The sequence below is a fragment of the Pan paniscus genome, chromosome 12 (assembly GCF_029289425.2).
Source record: "Pan paniscus chromosome 12, NHGRI_mPanPan1-v2.0_pri, whole genome shotgun sequence".
Taxonomy (NCBI): Eukaryota; Metazoa; Chordata; class Mammalia; order Primates; family Hominidae; genus Pan; species Pan paniscus.
In genome coordinates, this window is record NC_073261.2 from 75,814,043 (window position 1) to 75,834,258 (window position 20,216).

The following is a 20,216-nucleotide window of genomic DNA, read 5'->3' on the forward strand; positions in this document are numbered from 1 at the left end:
CGCAACCTCTGCCTCCCAGGTTCAAGCGATTCTCCTGCCTCAGGCTCCCGAGTAGCTGAGATTACAGGCATGCACCACCGTGCCCGGCTAATTTTGTATTTTTAGTAGAGATGGGGTTTCTCCATGTTGGTCAGGCTGGTCTCGAACTCCCGACCTCAGGTGATCCACCCGCCTTGGTCTCCCAAAGTGCTGGGATTACAGGCATGAGCCACCACGCCTGGCCTGCTTGTTCTTTCTATGAGAACTCTACAACTGTCTCTCGAAGGGACAATAGGGAACTATGGGAGAAACTTACTCTTTATGATAGTAACCCTTAAATCTGTTTTTGTTTTTTATTTATTTTTTTGTACCGTGGGTTACAACATTTTAGCTGGTGCTAAAATCCATTGATGGTCCAGCATTTGTTTTAATAAAATGATATGATGAGAGAGAAAATATCAAAGTGCTTCAGAGGCTGTAGAGTTGAATTTTTTTTTTTCTTTTAAACATTTGTTTCAGAGTGTGTGTGTGGGTGTGGGTGGGTGGGTGGCTGTGTGTTTAAGTGTGCACTGGGATATTTGAAAACTGTGGTCTTTATGACCGTGTTCAGAAAACTCAAGTCTAATGATAAATTTATAGTAAGAATCTTACCCTGTCCATGTCATCAAGCACATTCTTAAAATAACTTATTTGAACTCTCTTACAATACTTAGCTCAAAGCAAGCACTAACACACCATAAATAAAAAGCAAGAGACACAATTACTCCATCCTTACTGTCAGACAAACTGTCATGAATGATTGTCTAAACCACCTGGCAGCCGTTTTGCCCCTTAGAGTGAGTGCAGACACAGTGCACCAAGGTATGGAAACTACATGGAATAGAGGGAGAAAAGTGGGTTGTGGAAGCCAAAGAATTTCCTCGACTCAGGAGTCCTCCAGGAGTCCTCTTAGTGTCAGAATTACGATACCCTGAGCAAGGACAGTACAGCCTTTCCCAGGGCTTTTTTCCCCATCTGAGCTGAATAAAAAGAGCATATGGGAATACATACATACATATATGTTTATATATATATGTATATTTGAATATATCACCACACTTGGAATAATTTGTCATTGTTCCTTTGCTAAGTTCCGTGTCTCCTAACATTTCTTCTCAATTTCTCAATAGTGGATATTCATTTCGTCAAATCCTCAAAAATTCTACTGCTTTTAGGAAGCCTTATTGAACTAATTGGAAAATAGAGTAGAATCCTTCTCTCTTTTATTTAAGAACATGTCACTTTGGCTGGGTGTGGTGGCTCACGCCTGTAATCCCAGCACTTTGGGAGGCCAAGGTGGGTGGATCACTTGAGGCCATGAATTCAAGACCAACCTGGCCAACATTGCAAAACTCCATCTCTACTGAAAATACAAAAATTAGTTGGCTGTGATGGCGTACACCTGTAATCCCAGCTACTTGGGAGGCTGCGGCATGAGAGTTGCTTAAAGCAGGTGGCAGAGGTTGTAGTGAGCCAAGATCCTGCCACTGCACTCCAGCTTGTGTGACAGAGTAAGACTCTGTCTCAGAAAGAAAAAAAAAAAGAACATGGCACTTTGTTCATTGCATGTAACTCTTTGCTTTCCATGATAATATGTGCTTTTTAAAGTGTCCACCTTTCCTTTTGTCATTAAAAGACACTCTTTCTCATCATATTCTAACTTTCATTAGCTACTGCAGAGGATAGGGACCATCTGTTTATTCGCTTCTTCGGTATTTTGAATAGGGCTCTATAAAAAATGATGCTTTAAAATGCGTGTAATGATCGTTCCATTTGAAATAGATAAGAGCCACCATTCTCTTTCAATATTATAAATTTTATTTCCCCAAAATGCCATGCTTTATATTTTTCTAAATAGGATTTTATGGTTCCTATATGTTCCTAAATGAGAGTTTTCTTCTAGACACTTGTACAAATGTGAACAGTAAAAATGAATACTTTGTCCTTTTCTCTTTTAGCTGCTTCCCTAGGAAATCTCTATTTTGCTCCCCTCATTGGAAGGCCAAAATAGCAATGCCTTTGAGTGTTTCTCCCCTAGGAGCTTTTCCCTTTTCTTTCTCTGAAAGTCTAGAGAGCCAAATATCCTCTTAATGACTCGGCCACCTGAGCAGTCTTTGTCAGTGGCTTCCATGCCCTTCTCCCTGACAAAGACAGATCCCATTAGACTGCCTAGATTGAAGGGGGCCCTTCTGCTGGGATTTGGAATACTCCTGGGCACATCAGGGCCCACAGCCTTACATCCTTAGTTAGATATGTGTTTTCACTTGGGGCGGGCTTTTGGTATTCTGTGTAGCAACTAAAATGTGTCTCCCTACACACACCTGACCTACCCTCCACTTCTTCTTTTTGTCCCTACTTCTGTATCACACCTCCCATCTCCAGGTCTCTCTTGTGTCTCTTCCCTAAATACCTGAGGTTCTATGCCCATGCCCCAGCATGCTATCAGACCTTTTCTCATCCTCTCTCTCTCATCAGACTCTTCCTATCCTTCCTTATAATCTGGAGCTGAGAAATAAATCTGGGATAGTGTGGTTGTGGGTCCTTGTGGTGTTCTGTTCAGGTATCATGGTTGCATTTGTACAAAGGTCTTTCTGAAGAGAAAGTATCAGTGGAATTTTGGTAATCTGACAGTGTGTATGCACGTTTTGATCAGGAATATGCTTTATATCTTTCTTTTTTTTCATAGATTCCACTAATATTTTTCTGTGACCCTCAAATGATCCCATGTAGATGAATACCTGGTTATTCCATACTTAGGACTTAGAGCCCTTTGTATTTATAAACCAATAGATTTTTCTCCTTAACATTTGGAGTGAGAAAAAGAAAGCCTTGTTAATTTAAATAAATAACTAGCTTGGTTTACAAATAAGGAAGCAATTGATTTTACTTGATTCTTTCACTGAAATATAATCACAAACATTTATACAGTGCTTATTATAAACCATGTACATTACTAGTATTATTTTGTTTAACACTAAGAGCAACTCTATAAGGTAGGTAATATTATTATGCGCATATTATGAATAAGGGAAACAAAACTATGTAAGTTAATCAATAGGTTTATACAGCTAGGAGTGATGAAGTCAGGTTTTGACATAGGTAATCTGTGAAACTATTGTGCTCAATCAAAGTAATCAAGTCAGTTAAAATAGGAACATGAAATCTTTCTTTGGATTGCAATTGAATATTGGCTTTGAAAACAAGCACTAACCCAGGGGAATCTGACTTTCTTCTAGAGACTGATACAGAATTACAGTTTCTTTATTTTTAATGTATGTATACATGCATTGACTGAACTGTTTGAGGCTCTCAAACACTATTTGTTGGCTGTACACTTTGGTTTCCATTCTCAAGTTCAAATGGAACCATTTAGTCTGTTTTATTTCTAAAGTTTCTTAATACCATGGATATCTTAATTTCTCTAGGAAATACCAAAAAGTGAGGATAGAAAGAATAATAATAATTGTCTGCCTCCAAGGAGTTAACCATCAAGCAGACGAAAGAGAGAAAGATAATTATAACACATTGGTGCTTTTTAAAGACCTGTGCATTCTCCTCTCTTTGAAATAGGTACCATTTCTGTCAACACGTTGCGTACTCCCTACACTGCTCCTGGTGAGAGTGAGATTCTGGACCTGGATGATGAGTTGTACCTGGGGGGGCTGCCAGAAAATAAAGCTGGCCTTGTCTTCCCCACCGAGGTGTGGACTGCTCTGCTCAACTATGGCTACGTGGGCTGCATCAGGGATTTGTTCATCGATGGCCAAAGCAAAGATATCCGGCAAATGGCTGAAGTTCAAAGTACTGCTGGAGTGAAGCCTTCCTGCTCAAAGGAAACAGCAAAACCGTGCCTTAGCAACCCTTGCAAAAACAATGGCATGTGCAGGGATGGGTGGAACAGATATGTCTGTGATTGTTCCGGAACAGGCTATCTTGGCAGGTCCTGTGAGAGAGGTAGGATTCTAAAACCCCAACAGCCAACTCCCTGAGATGAAAAGTTTATTAAATGTTGACCTCAAACCTGCACTGACCATTGAAACGTAATGTATACTCTACTGAAGTAAACTCTGTTTGCAAGCTGAGCAGCCATACCTGACATGGATTACTAATGAGCTCTTAATGTTTTTCAAAGAGCTTGATTCTGAAAGGACACAGTTCTTAAGTATATTGCAGGAATAGAAACTTGAATCTTTAGTATCCTCTAGAGTATGAGCCTAAGATGTATTATAGACAGTAACTGCTGTCTTTTTTGCCCAGTTTTTAACTTCAGAACATTAGACAGTAAAAGAGGCATGAATTATACATACCTATGGCTTCTAGTGCTAATACCCATGCTAAGAAATAGCATTTGAGGCAAGCTAAGCTATGAGTTGCAACTTCCCTGACACAACTGGGTGAGACTTAAGTTAGCCTGCTCATTTCACTTCAGTCAACTTACAAAAGAGGCAATATCCTCTCTGAAAAGTAAGCTGACTTTCAATCATCTAAGGTGCACCAACGTTTGTGGAAGTGTACCCTAATAGAAAAAGTACTTGCCTTTGGCTAGGACCTAACCAACTGCAGAGGATTCATTTACCAATTTGCTGTTAAGACTTAGCTGTGCCTATTGAAGTTCTGAGCAGGTGCTGCCTCTCTTTTTCTAACAGGAGGCAAACCCACATTTTATTTTTCTTTATTTTCACCCTATACAATAAAAGGAATGAGGATTCAAAGAAAACTGAAGGGCAATAGCCATCCCAGTTGATCTGCAGAACAGGCTAAAGGAATAAATAGCAGAACAATTAGTTCTAAGTTTATTCTTCCATCGACCCAGTGTTTCAGATAAATGCTTTAGTCACTACACCTATTGCCACTTATTTTCAACAATGGAACTAAAAATCAATATGAAAAAATATTGATGAGTTGTTCCATTGTCCTCACCTGCTACAAATAACATTGCTTTATTACATATTTAGCCTAAAATTACTTGGCATCTATTTTTAAGCTATGAGTATTTATTGTTTCCCTTTTTTATTCCTGAAATAGTTCAGTTCAGTTTGCCTAAAACCTCCTAGGAAAAAGAGGGGTTGTTTTGTGAAACCCAAAATTGAAACCTGATTTTGGTTATTTATCTTAAAAAGGAGGTACATCCGCTTATTAGTTCTGAGATTAATATTAACAATATAAATATTTAATAGTAACATAGAAATCATATATTAAACCACTTACCATATGCTATTATTATTGTGGGTCATGCAATTAGATGGGTCAGTAGATGGGTATGTTATCACATAGATACAGATATATTCATTCTCTTTATGATAGTACCTAACTGGCATTTCTGTGAATTGTCAATACAACTTAGCTATTTCTATATAGTTTAGTTAGTATGGTGTATATTCTTTATAAGTTTCCTCTTTGCATTTTGCTTCCTAATTTTAGTTTGTTTGTTTAGTTTTGTTTTTGGAAATTGCCAAAAGGATGAACAATGTAACAAAGCTTGCAAGGTATAATACAGTTACGCATAATATGAGATTAGCGGACTTGCACGATTTAAGGTTTTGTTTTAATTTTAATCACCCAGAGAGCTGCCAGTTTTTCTGATGCCTCTTGGTTAAGTGAAGCTGAAAAAAGGGTATAAATCAACTGTCACATGAATTACGGAAGCTTTCTGTTAACTATGCGTGGTGTACCACCCTGTGGCAATATTCCGCTACTACATGTGGCAAAAATGAAAATAGAAATTGTAGATCTTTCAGAGCCAGGATGAGAGAAGAAATATTTATATATTGCAATGATTAGAAAAAGGGGCAGCAAGCATATGTAGATTTGTAAATGAGAATTTAATAGCAAACTTCATCATTGGGATTCAGCATACGTCTTTATCTGATAGGAGGCTGGAGGTTTCTGCAGATTTCTTTGTCTCCAGGTTGGCTGTATGCATTTTTGGGTGGTTCTTGTTACTGGACTACCCATGTGTATTGCGTGAGTCCTTTGCTTTTCAGAAGTAATTTTCTTGCTCACGTTAGGGTGCCTCCTGAAAGCAAAGGAAATGTGTGATGGTTGTCATGCTCAATACCACAAAATTTGGCTTCTGCCCAGTTCCTGGCTATTATGCCCTAGTTCAGTCAACACAAGATTGTGCCTGAACTTCTGAATTTCCAATTTAAAAGAGGGGGCTTTGACAGAGTTTCTTCTCCAGACACACATTGGTCACTTAAGGCTGTTGTTGATCAAATGAGAGTTGATAACTCTTGAAGTTTCTTTTTTTAAGAGAACTTTTAAAGTTGTTTTCTTATTAACTTTGAGCAAAAATTGATAATTTATAATTTATGAAAATAATTATTCAAAGTAATTAAAAAACATGTTCAGCTCCTTGGATTTAGAAATTTCAACATGGAAAAATTATGTTGCAATTGCATTATAGGAGATGTTTATCATGCCTAAGGAAGCAAAGGAGTTTATAAGAAAGAATAAGATACTTGCTAACTTAGGCAGACAAGAAGAGAGTATTTTGTTTTACATGTATTGATCCTATAAGAAGGAGTAGTATAGAAATAATGTTCAATGAATAAAAGTTAAATTTAGCGCCTTCCCTTCTGCTTTATTTTTAATAAAACTGAGGATTTGTGGAGACTTGATCATATAAAAATTATTCTGTTATATGTAAGAATAAGAGCATTGATATAATCAGAGATCTGCTTTATACTGTTTGTTAAATTCTAACAGATGGAGGGACAGATGTCAGAGCAATATAATTTGGCTCCCTGTCTGATTTTCATCGTTGATCACAATATGTGACTGCCTTTCGGCAAAACTGAGCACAGGTGTACGCTTTAGACTGCAACAAAGAATAATGTAGAAAAGGAAATTTATCAAACTTAATGACAAGGGAGAAGGAGATATAGAAGACAAAGTTGAAACTGGTTTTCTCCCCCAGTGGGAAGTATTGTATTGGAATTAGCCTTTTAAAGAATTATTGTATATTCTAAATGATGAAATAATTTTACTAGTGTTCAAGGATGCTGCCAAATAGCATAACCTTCAAATGTCAGAATGTTGTTTACCATTTATTTGGCAACTCTAGACAACAACCCTGTGCATTTTCCATTTCTTGTCTAATTAAACATTAACTCTAATTATGAGGAATCGTTTAGGATTTCATTTGTCGTTTATCAACAAGTTATTTTCACATTGAGAATTATTTAACATGACACTCGGGGGCACTCTAGTTTTATTACTTTACTATGTTATTTCAGTCCTGCAGCTTTTTGGAGAATGTTAAAGGCTAATGATTCTGATTATTTTTTTCTCTGGGTTGTATTTCACACTATATTTATGATCCATTGTCAGTCATCTGTATTTCTTAAAGGAGGTGCCCCCTATTTAGTTTTCAATCAAATCAAGCTACTTTTCCCAGAAGAATATGATTATTTCAAAAATGTGATTATTGAATAATAGAGCCTAGTTATAGAGATTAAATAAAGAGGAGAAAACAAACACTGTTTTGATCCTTTTATCTATATGAAACCAAAGTAACTGAACACATGATAATGACTTTTACACTTTTATTCGGGTACTTGTTGCTTTACAGATATGGGTCATGATTGTCTAGTTTAGGAAAAACAAAAGTAAAGATCAAATTTCTTTTAAAATTATACCACAAGCATTTTTCTCTCTAGAATTCACTATAACTTTACACTCAGGTTTTAATTATTTTTTGAGCAACAGCAATTTGATTATTTGCACTGGTCTTTGACCACTGGGATTTTACTCCCATTTGGGAAACTTTTTGTCTAATTGGAAAAAATATGATATTATATAGAACCACTATATTTTTGAAAGACCATATTTTGTTTTATCAGTGCTTAGGGCATTGCCTAACCATGAGGCCCCTGTTTTGATAAATAGACACTTCCCTAACCTATCTTCTGCAGCCCAATTTTGGCCTTCAAAGTGGACCTTATTACATATTTCGTTCATGCACAGTACTGAAATTAGATTTCACTTGCAATAAGCAGAATAAATACTTAATTTCTTTGGTAAGCTTTTATGTAAGCTTGGTATTCAAATTGAAATTAGCTCACTGTGTGTGTGTGTGTGTGTGTGCAATTATTGATTCAATTAATATTTATGGAGGCTCAGCTGTGGGCCTGGCATTGTGGGGGCACTTGCTGCTGATAGAGCAATGCGTATGAGAGACTGATCTCTGCCCTCAAGGTACTTGTATTCTAAAGGGCAAATACAGATAATACTCTACAAACAAGAAATGGCCATTTCAACAAAGTGAAATGGTGAATATATATTGAATAACTGGAGGGGGTAGCAGGTCTCTCTGGAGTAACATTTGAGCAGAGACCTAAATGCTGAAAGAACCAGCTATTTAAAGATCTGGGGTGAAACATTTTTAAACAGAGGGATCTAAAAGTGCAAACACTTCAGTGAGATCATGAAATTGGTGTATCTGGAGCTCACTGAACAAGAAGCGGGACATGCTTAAAGCTGAGGCCAGAGAGATGGACTGGGGCCAGGGTCACACTGATCTTTGTAGGTTTAAAAAAGTAGGAACACGGTTGAGGGAGCTACTACAGTGGTGTAGGTGAGAGATGAGAGCAAAGTCTGAGGGACGTTAGTGGCAGAGGTGAACAGCAATCAATTCAGAATGTGGATTGGAATTAGAGCCTTTAGGACTTGCAGACTTGCAAATGGATTGGACATGGCAGAGAGAGTAAGAGAAATCAGAAAGCTTTAGGTCTGAGCAATGAGATTATCATGTTTACTGAGATGGAGAAGACTGAAGAAGGAGCATGTTTTGAGTTTGTTCATTTTTGAAGAGAGTAAATTAAGAGTTTAATAATATTCCAATTGAAATATTCCAATTGAAATTTCATATTCCAATTGAAAATTTCCAATAGGCAATGAATGCTACAGCTCAGGAGAGAAGTCAGAACGCTTAATAAATATTAGAGGAGTGAGCATATGAGTTGACTGAGATCTCTTAAGTCAAGAGGTAGATGGAAAAGAGAAGGGAGCTAACCTAAGCAGGGAGACCTGGAACACCCAGTGCTTAGAGAGGTTCTGGATCTCACTTAATCCCATCATGACAACAAATAGTGATTAAAGTCTTATAGAAACAGTACTTGACTTTCTGAAAAATAAACTTACAAAACCACAACTCTAAATATAGTCCTAATATTGAACACAGTTGTATCAGTACACTTAATTGCTATGCTGTGTAAGTAGGCAAAATAATGAAAATTTCCTGGTTCATTTTAATTCCAGGTAGTTTTTCTTTATTAAGTAGCATCCTGAGTTATCGGAACCAATGAGAAAGCAGACTGATTCACGCTTGTTTCGCAATATTCCACTACCATATGGTGCTTAACATTAAGGAGTCCTGACTATTTCTTAAAGCCGTCAGGTTGTCATCAACCGTTTTTTTTTTATTCATTTCTTTGTGTGTTTAAGACAGTACTAAGCAACTTCCCTACTGATGCCATCTGCCTTAGTTTAGTAACAAACATCCTCACAAGCTCCCCAGTCCCACCCCCATGCTTATTTAGTGTAGCAAAAGCACATCATTACTGCTTTGCATGACAACTTATTCAGGACACCAGGGCTGTGCTTATAGATAATATTTAAAGTTACTCCCCTTCTATAAATTAATCTTAAAAGGAAGTAACAGTTCCTTAAAAGGAAGCCTTTGTAAAAATTACCTTGCTAAACATAATGGCTCAAAAGAAGTATTATCTGTTGTTTGGTAATATCAGTTTTTCTTTTTTCTTTTTGAACATCACCTTTGGTAAAGTATTGGCCTGGTTCCTATAGTTAAGCCATATTTCTTTTTTTTTTCTTTTAAAAATAATTCTATCAAGGCAGAGATTATGAAAAAAAATGATGACAGTAACTCCTCCTAGAACTACAGGTTTTCAGAACAGATCAAAGCCCTGAGAAACCTTCTGGCAGTACCCTCTCATTGTGCAGATGAATAATTCAGAGCCAAGGCAAGGTTGACTAATTTCACAGAACTAGTCAGTGGGCTTACCATACATAAACATGCATTGAAAAGTTGCTGGAGGCTGGGCACAGGTTCCTTTTGGGAACCTGAGCGAGAGGGTCACTTGAGTCCAGGAGTTTGAGACCAGCCTAGGCAACAAAGGGAGACCCATCTCTAGAAAAAAGTATTAATAATAAGCTAGCCTGGCATGGTGTCATGCGCCTGTGGTCCCAGCTACTCAGGAGGTTGAGGTGGAAAGATTGCTTGAGCTCAGGAGGTCATGGCTGCAGTGAGCTGAGATCCTGTCACTGCACTCCAGCCTAGGGGATACAGACCTTGTCTCAAACAAACAACAACAAAACCCAAACAAAAACAACAACAAAAAAATCCACAACTTTGCTGGTGTTTCAAACTAGGCTCACACTGTGGCTGTACAAAAGAACGTGATCTTTGCTCTTGAGAAGGGGGGCAGATAATCAAACACTCAAAATTGAACATGATTAATGCTATAGGTAGAAAGTGCTCTGGGAACAAAAAAAAAAAGGAACTGCTGATATCTCTGTTTCTGGGCTTTAGCAAATTATCTCACAAGGGAAGTCCTCTACTGTGACTTCCCTTGCCAGCTCACAATTTTGTTTATTTCTGAAGAAGATGAATTGATTTTGTAGTATTGTGTTCTAGAAGTCTTAAATAAATGATAATAAATGATCCTTTTCCTCTTTAAAGTATTAATGCGCTATACCATCCAAGAACTTATCATATTCATTTTCCATCTCTAGAGGCAACGGTTTTGAGCTATGATGGGAGCATGTTTATGAAAATTCAGCTCCCCGTAGTCATGCACACAGAGGCTGAGGATGTTTCCTTACGGTTCCGATCCCAGCGTGCATATGGCATTCTGATGGCAACCACTTCTAGAGACTCTGCTGACACCCTCCGCCTGGAGCTAGACGCAGGACGTGTGAAACTGACGGTCAATCTAGGTAACAACCTGCCTTCCCCCATTGAACTAACACTTTTTTACTTTTGTTTAATTTTGCCTGCAAACATTGATCAAGTAGCCTGTTTGCCATGGAAAATTAAAACACTTAATGGTCTTATTTCCATCATTTAAAGTAATTTGAGGTTTTCGGGGGCATCTTTTTATTTTTTATTTTATTTTTTATGTTTAACATAACTTACTGTTTTGTGATTTCTACCACTGAGGGTTCTTAAAAGAGAAGCCATGTCTGTCAGTGAGGTTAATTGAAAATATAAATTATTAAGCCTGAGGTTGCCTCAAGCTGAATTTTCTGTTGATATATTCACTGACATTTGGATCGGTTGTAGGTGACATCCTTGCAGATAAATAAAAACATGTGTTCTTAGAAAGGATTTGCACAAAATATCAAATTTCTGCTTTGTTATCTAGATCAAGAGCTGTTCTTACTCTACTCCATGGGCTTCTCCTTTGAATAATCACCTTTGTGGTACCTCGTCTTTTCTGTTTCGGAGTACTGTGTAGTGGTATTTTGGTATCAAACAGCGATCCACAGCCCTTCAATGCCCAAAGTCTGCGGCCCTTAGCAAACAGCCATGAGAACACTAGAGACACAGGCTCTTCTACAGAAAGATAATGCTTTCCTGCTTAATTGTAGCATTAAGAAAGACCCATTACAGTAAAACCTCACCAATCTGGATGAATTATGGGGAAAAACCAGGCTGAATTAGGAAAAAGTCTGAATTGCAGATTTTAAAATTTGTTTAAGCAGTTTTTATTTTTATAAATTATACTCAAAAACATAATAGTTTGGAAAGTCTTATCAAGGAAAGGGCTCTCTAGGCTGATTTTAATGGTTGGATAAAAATTAATTATAATTAGCACATTGTTTCATGCAAACTATGCCATCAACATAAAGTATTGGAAATCAGTTTTCTTCCCACACTTGGCTTTTCAAAATCTTGTTTGTTTATGAGTTTATTTTTTTTTCTTAAGAGATCTTTGCTCATACCAAAGGAAGAATTAATATTCTGCCCAAATTTTCAGTGTTATCATTATTTCAAAATAAGAGGAGTCAAAATTAATGAGGTTTTACTGTATTTTTGACAGTGTTAAACACACGTATATAGAAATGAATAAACAGAGAGGGAAAAATGAAATTTGAAACTACATAGATTTACCCCAAAAAAGGAGTAATAAAATGTGATGAGGCAAGGCATTCGTGGAAACCCCACCTACATTTTCAAATTGTGCTGGGCAGAATGATAACTCATAAAATATAAAATTATCCCATTGGTATCTTATTGCATATAATTATATTTAATTAATATTAGTGTAATTAAGTTAAATAATAAGGTTAAAAAATACTACTTTAAGAACACAGAGCACTCTCCTTTACTGTTCTGTTAGAGTACCCTCTAGTGACGATGACAGGTTATTACAAGCTAATCAAAACAAATCGCCTAATTGCATGCAGTAAAGCTTCTGTTAGTCAAAGTGGAAACACTCATGAGAATTTTCGAACAGCAAAGCATTCTGTAGAAAGAGGTGTGTAGGTGCTGGTCCTTGGCTGTTTGCAACCACTTTTCTGATGCGGTTGACGACACATGACAAACTCAGCTATATGGAAACAGAATCTAGGTTTTTTTTTTTTTTTATGTTCCCCAAAGGCATTAAATAATAAAACCCAAACCAACAAATACATATAAAATAAATATAAAACATCCTACATAGTCTTTTAAAAATAACCACTATAATTACAGTTTGTGTTACCCATACCAGAAGTTCTGTTCTTATAGTAGCTACTTTTATATAAAGCAAGTATAAGAAAGGGAAAATCAAGAAAGGAAAATCAAGGGAACCATGACACTTATTACACAGAGATAACACTGTTAGCTCCTAAGAGAGGCATAGGCTTGTATGCCTTGAATAATGACTGCTCCTTAGCCACTGGAGTTTCTAAAGGAAACATACAGTTGTTTCTTTCCTCCTCCAATTAACTCAAGGTATGGAATGCAGCCAGCATCTGGCAGTTACCTTTTTATGCCCAAGCAAATAAAATTTAAAAACAAAACAAAAACCCTTAGGGTAAGATAAGAATAATTTTAACTTGCTTTCCATTTGACCACTGCAATTCTGAAGGATTCTGTTGGCCTTTGTGGGATATTAGATTTCTGAGGTCCAAGATGTCTGAGCCTAGCTGAAGCTGCACTGTACCCCATTGTGACGGAGCACTTTTACATTTTGCGGAAAACAATGATATGTTCTTTCATAGATGGGGAGAAAGTTGCAGCCAGTCTAAGCCAAACATCTTTGACATTTAACAATTCTTTACTTCACTTAGATTTGTCACCATGTAGCTTTGTTTGAATTGGCCATTTTTAAAACCTTCTATTGTTGTTTCCAATGGTAAACTTTTATAACAAAACATCTGGGCTTTATAAGTATGTAAAGAATAATGATATGGAGTGGCCATATTTGCATGTGTCTGTCCCCGGAAGGGTGGACTGTAATTTTATTGGATGTCTGCAGCTATTACCTTGAAGGATGAATTTTCATTTTTCATCTATTCTTCCCCATCTAGATTGTATCAGGATTAACTGTAATTCCAGTAAGTGCCTATTCAAAATTTTTAAAATGTTATTCCTCCATTATGATGTAAGCTAGTCAAGAAAAAGAGAGAGAGAGAGCAAGAGAAATGTGTTTATAAAACTCATGAACTCACTTTTAAAGTATACCAGTCCATCATCTGGGTTGTAAAAATTCATTTTTAAATTTGTACAGCTGAAGACTTTCCCACTGCAGTTCCTACCTCTATATGGAAAAAGAGGTGACAAGTGTTTTGTAACAGAATGTGCCAGCACCTTATAGACTTTTAGATACTGCAAGTGGCATTTGTAGACTCCAGTTGTTCTCTTCATAACCAAATAGGAGAAAATATTGTGGATCTTATTTTCTTTTGTCTTTATCTTTTAACTCAAATACAAAAAAAAATACTTAATTCCTCTTACTTCGAGAGTTACTATTAAACCCATCTAAAGTTTTACATAGACATAGAAAATTACTCGTCTAAAACGTTCTTCCTTGATCATTAAGAATGTTTATATGATGAATTTTTACATCCTAATCATATCTCTGCAAAAATAACCAAAACCCTTCAAATCTGTGACATGCATGCAAACTGATGAGTCTGAAAAGATGCATGGACTGAGTTTTCTTTGAATTTGGATGAAAATCTGAAAGGATATAAGGACTGTGATTTTATTTTGAGTTGTAGCATTATCTTAAGTGTAAACTTATTTATTTCTGTACATGAATGCTCAGGTTTTTCCTTTCCAGGTTTTGCTGATCACATTAAGAAATCTCCAATGATCACAACACAAAGTCATGAGCAATTTAAATAAAATGGTTCTAACAAATTTCTAATCTCTCACTGTCACAGTAAAGAATTTTTTTCTATTCTCAAAACAATGCTGAATGTGAGTTGATGGAGTCTACTCCCCAAAGCATTGGCCATGTTTTCAAGTGGCAATAAGGCATCCTCTGAGGAACAAATAGAGGTCTTAAACTTGCGAAAACAAGACTATTTTCCTAATAAAATGCGTACTGTTTCAAACACTGTGCCTCTTACAACTCATATTTCTATCCACATATATTTAATATTCTTTTAAAAATAACATTAAAATGAGTTTGTTCAATCAGACCAATAAAAAAGTAACAGAATGATGACTTATTAAAAATTAAGTTAGTAAATTACAACCAATATCCCAGGCATTTAAAAAGATCTCAAACAAAATAGTTCCTGAAAATAACCTGTCAAAGCTCTCACATAAGTGGAATTTTTCAAATGTATGTAATCTCCTCTCCAACTCTATCTCCTCCATGCATTCCTAAAAGGATATACATTTTGCACATCTAATACCAGGTCCAGTTTGCTTTCAGCTGGGGGCATAGATGCAGGCAAAGTGGCAATTCACAAAATATTCTTTGCCAAAGCCAGATCTGTGCGTCACTCTGGCTGTAGGTTTTCTTGATCCCTCATGCATCCTAGAAAATCCTTGTGGGGACCAATATTCCTTTCTAGACCTCTACCTTATGTACTCTTTTTATTTTATTTATATGAAGCATGCAACAAGGCATGAATTTTTGAATTTACAAAATATAACTATGCAAAGTATAGCAATTAATGAAAATTATTCAAATGACGTGTGATTCTGTATTCTGTGGCTGTATCAATGATTTTTAAAATGTGTGCTTATAGTATAATTACCCTTGTTAGACTCGTTCGCCATTTGGCTTATATCATGAGACTCTGGTATTGAGGACAGTCTTATTTTTCCTCTGGATATTCCACAGAATAATACCTTTGAGGACAAAGGTTTTTGCTGTTTAGTGAATTGTTTTCCCTTTTTAATGAGTATGTGATACTTGAATTCAATTAATGATTGTGAGCCTCCAGTGTACACATCGGACAGGACTGCACATTCCTTAACTTGACAGCAGTCACTGGAAAGAGCATTCAATGAACAGGTAACATTTTCATTTCCTTTTCCTCTGTTTTATTTGGGGAATAGGGAGCAGGTGTAGTAAGAAACCCAAGTTCCATAAAAAAGACTCACCTTTGAGGAAAGGGAGGAATTTACATTCCAGATAATGCAAACCTAACACACAGTGATTAAATGAGCAGTGATTTCTACTTGGAGTGCATTTTGTACTCAATAAAAACTAAATTAACAATATCTGTATCTCAGTATAACTTGCAGTTTAATGAAAGACTGAGTTATTACATGTGTCCTCTGTGAGCCATAGGTTTGTCTGAGACTGAGAAAATTAATGTACGTTTATTAAATCACAGCCGATAACACCATTATCTCTAAAAATTGTACCATACCTAAGCTATTGACTGTATTGTGAAATTAATATGAAATACCTCAATTGATATCTTTTAAGAAAATTATCACAAGAAATATACAAAGTAAAACATAAAAGATTATCTTACATTAAAGACTAATATTAAACTCTAAGTTATTAAGTTTGAATGGAAACTTCCCCAGAAACACTTTTCTACTTTTACTTAAAATTGTGCTGCTGTTTCCTATAGTCATTTTCTCTTTCCCTACCCCACCACCAAGTTTACAGCATTTGTACTTTATGTGGAAAATATACATAGTGTCAGACTATCTAATCTTTGCCAGTGAAAAATGTGTGGGAGGTGAGGAGGGTAGAGGGTCTAGCTACATGTATTCAAACCTGAATGAATGTTTCTTTTTCAGCCACTCTTGTGTCAGTAGTTTAGATGCAGTGACAGAGTTTTCCATGGACATGCTAGGGCACAGCCCTTTGTTAAAATTTCCTCTGAGAAAGGCCAGATCTGAATTCCAAGTGTTATCTCTGTCAGATTCCTTATTGCTACCATATCCCCCCCTGGGAAGAAAAGCTGTCAAGCATCCTTAAATGGAAGAAGAGAGCCTCTTTTCATTTAAAAATAAAAAAGCTTATTTTCAGCTATAGATAGGGTACTTTCTTTAAAAAGCTGTCTCTCTGAATAATGGCCATTTCACTGCCAAATATATGTTTTGATCTTTCAGATTACAGACAGAGTGTGACTGCACACAATCCCAGACGAGTCTCAGTTTATTGATGCTCATTAGCTTATACCATTGCTAAAATATGTTTATCTGCAATTTGGGATTAGATTAAGGTCAGTGCTTCCAAATCCATGGGCTGCAAGGTGAGCACAGAAATGAATTATCCATGGCTCACCACTCTCCTCTGTCCAGGATAGGAATAGAAGGACTATCAGATTACCCTTGCCTCCTCTTTCTTTCTTAGACAGTGAAGGATACTTTAATAAGGGTAGATGGGAAGGGACTGTACAATCACATTCTTTTAACATAAAAAGGAAAAAAACTATCTGAATTAACGAAGGAACACAAATTGTAGACTATTTTAAAAATCATCAAAGAAATCTGTACTAACACAAACTAAATATTAACAAATCATTGTTGAAACCTTAAATCATATTGAACAAGGTGCTTTTGTGACTAGCACGTGAATTATTTGCATGAGAAGGTGACTGTTTTACAATCTCTTGCCTGGTCCATAGTATTAATTGACTTTAGTAAGTCATTTAAAAATGATAAAGAATGCAAAAAGAATTTTCTATTGCTTGTGAAATTTTCTCAAGTGCATTATTAGTAGGTTCTGTACAGGACATTAGTCTCATTCTGCATTCTTTATATCTGCCAAAGCACATAGCCTAATGTCAATCTCAGAGTTATAATGATGGTCTCAATTTCAAGTTTGGTGCCCAATAATTCCAAACAATACATCCAAACTCATTAGGCTATGTGTTTCTACGTATTTTTTTTCTGAAAGTTTGGCCTTTTTTGTGATGTACTGCATGATTAAGTAGTGCCATTTTTTTCTTTCTCTCTTCTTCTGGTAACCTTAAAAATTGTTAGACCTATAATCTTTTGAGGTGTAAATACATTGAAATTTTGAAAACTAAACTTGCTCCTATCAACTATAGGTAAGTCCTAATTGTCATATCAGTAACTACTTTAAATATGCAGTGGATTCAGTGGATTCAGGGAGCCTTTTGTGTTTCTTGGTTTTCTTATGCTTTCTATTCTTTTTGTTTTTCCAAATAAATGGCATAATTACAGAATGACCTTCTTGTTCGCTGGAAGGCTTAGGGACACTTCGCTTATTTTATTTATTTATTTATTTATTTATTTATTTATGAGATGGACTCTTGCTCTCTCATCCAGGCTGGAGTGCAGTGGTGCAATCTCAGCTCTCTGAAACCTCTGCCTCCCAGATTCAAGCAGTTCTCCTACCTCAGCCTTCCAAGTAGCTGGAACTACAGGCGTGCACCAGCATGCCTGGCTAATTTTTGTATTTTTAGTACAGATGGGGTTTTGCCATGTTGGCCGGGCTTGTCTCGAACTCCTGACCTCAGGTGATCTGTCTGCCTTGGCCTCCCAAAGTGCTGGGATTATAGGCGTGATCCACCAAACCCGTCCTCAGGGACACTTCTGCATCCATATAAAAATAGATTTAATAAACTCATGATCTCTGGGGCTTGTTTTGTTTGCATTATGTGGCTTTCTTTATGCCTTATTACTTTTGTCTGTTCTCCCACCTACCTGCACTTCCTTTCTTTCTATTAAGATTCACTCTTCTTACTTCTTCATTTCCAGTATTGTTTCTTCCGTTATCTTTTTTCTTGTCTTCTTAGAAGAATAAAAACTCTGGAGTTAAAAAAAATATTTAAGCAGACCTTCCAAGTAATTTTGGCGTCTCACAGAAAATAGTGTATTTAAGAGGCAGAGACAACACAATTACATATAACATTAGTGTGAACAAAGCATCAAGGGCTGAAGTTCAATTCCTATTTGCAGTCCAGTGCCCAAGTATTGGAGAGAAGGGGCATCTAAGGACAAGTACTTAACCTCGCTTTTGACTTGGGTATAGGGAAGAAACACTTCGCATAGTATATTTTTGAAAAATGTACTTTGATGGATGTCTGGAGTAGATAATAAGATCTTTGTATTACCATTTTATTACCAGAATGAAAAGATCAAATGGATATTAGTTATCACCAATTTTTATGTAGATAAAAATGGAAAGCAATAAAAGAATGCAAAATGTCAACCACTGGCACTTAAGCCATATTAGATTGCTTTGATCAGGCTGCCATTTGAGAAGCTACTTAAAAAGATATGAGGAAATTTCTAGGGGCTGGAGCTTGTTAACATAAAGTAAATATTCAGTTCAGAGTCGCTGCTTGATGCCTGAGAGCAGAAAACTGTAAAAGGGAGTCTTTCGCCTCTGCCTTCACACAGCAGTCACTTGATTTGTGGAGTTCTGCCAGTCATTGCCTGTCAGTGACTGGTGCTATCCACCTGCCTAGGATAGAAGCTGCTCAAGGAATAAGGGAACTTCAAAGTATAAATAAAGAAAACAGAAGTCTTGTTGTTTTTTGTTGTTGTTTCTGTTTTGTTTTACTTAAAGTATATGTGAAAGGAATGAAAAGAAAGCTTATAAATTATTATTTTCAGCAAAAATCTAAAAAAAATTGCATGTAAAATGTAAAGAATGAACATAGATTTCTGACAGAAAACAAATAAAAACAGGCAGTGTATTGGCACATGGCAATGAGTCTTTAGAATAATATCGAAATTGAGGCTGGGTGCTGTGGCTTACGCCTGTAATCCCAGCAGTTTGGGAGGCCGAGGCGGGTGGATCACCTGAGGTCAGGAGTTCTAGGACCAGCCTGACCAACGTGGTGAAACCCCGTCTCTACTAAAAATACAAAAAAACTAGCAGGGCATAGTGGCAGGTGCCTATAATCCCAGCTACTTGGGAGGCTGAGGCAGGAGAATTGCTTGAACCTGGCAGGCAGAGGTTGCACTGAGCCGAGGTTGCGCCATTGCACTCCAGCCTGGGTGAGAGAGCAAGACTCCTCTCAAAAAAAAAAAAAAAAAAAAAAAAAAGGAATAAAAATAAATGGAAGCCCATTTAAGTTATCCACATGTTTAAACTTACGAGAATTGTAAAGAAGAATACAGCTTTCATTGCATATTTAGATGGCTACATGGATTAGGCAACAGAATGATACTGTGAGTGGTTGAAAAGTAGATTGCTTTGGTTTATTTTAGTGAATGATTAATCTATTGATTGCTTATATGCGAATATAAAATGCTGTGATATTCTAAAAACTACTCCTTTGTGCAGTTTAAGAATGCATGTTGAAACCAAGCACAGTTATTAATTTATTCATGTTAAGCATTATTGATACTGCAAAGACTCTCAAAGTAATGCAACATTCTTGAGTGTTGACCAAATTGATCAAATTCTCTTCAATTGTTGAGAGTCGGCATTATAACAATTGCCTAGGTAAAAAGTATTATAAAATCCAAGAAAGTTTTAGAAGAAACATTCTAAACTTGATATTCTCTTATTAGTTTCTGTGAAAAGGGAGTTTCTTTTATACAAATATCCCCAAATCTAAGAGAACACAGCATGTTGGCCAGATGTTTTTATTTATTGTCGTTATGAAGAGCTGCTTCTAAACATACCCCACTTCCTCCATTGTTTTGAGTTTCTTCTCTTCCTTCCTTTACTGTATTCTTCCCTGCCTTCCTCCCTCCTTTTCTTCCTTTCTGCTCTCTCTCTTTCTTTCTGTCATCCCTTTCACTGACTGTATACTCTCTATATGTTGTATATTCAACTTTT

The 20,216-nt window shown here is 36.5% G+C and overlaps 1 protein-coding gene across 44 annotated transcripts in view; it reads left to right on the forward strand.

The window, feature by feature from the left end:
• NRXN1 (neurexin 1) overlaps nucleotides 1-20,216 on the forward strand; it is a 1,114,986-nt gene that overhangs the window by 488,494 nt on the left and 606,276 nt on the right. For 31 of the 44 annotated variants that reach the window (XM_055107954.3, XM_055107953.3, XM_055107952.3 and 28 more), the window contains 3 exons: nucleotides 3,589-3,972; nucleotides 10,774-10,977; nucleotides 13,558-13,584. In XM_055107954.3, the coding sequence (XP_054963929.1) occupies nucleotides 3,589-3,972; nucleotides 10,774-10,977; nucleotides 13,558-13,584 (615 nt within the window). The remainder of the gene's footprint in view (nucleotides 1-3,588; nucleotides 3,973-10,773; nucleotides 10,978-13,557; nucleotides 13,585-20,216) is intronic. The other 13 variants (XM_055107959.3, XM_055107964.3, XM_055107967.3 and 10 more) reach the window with 1 other exon arrangement.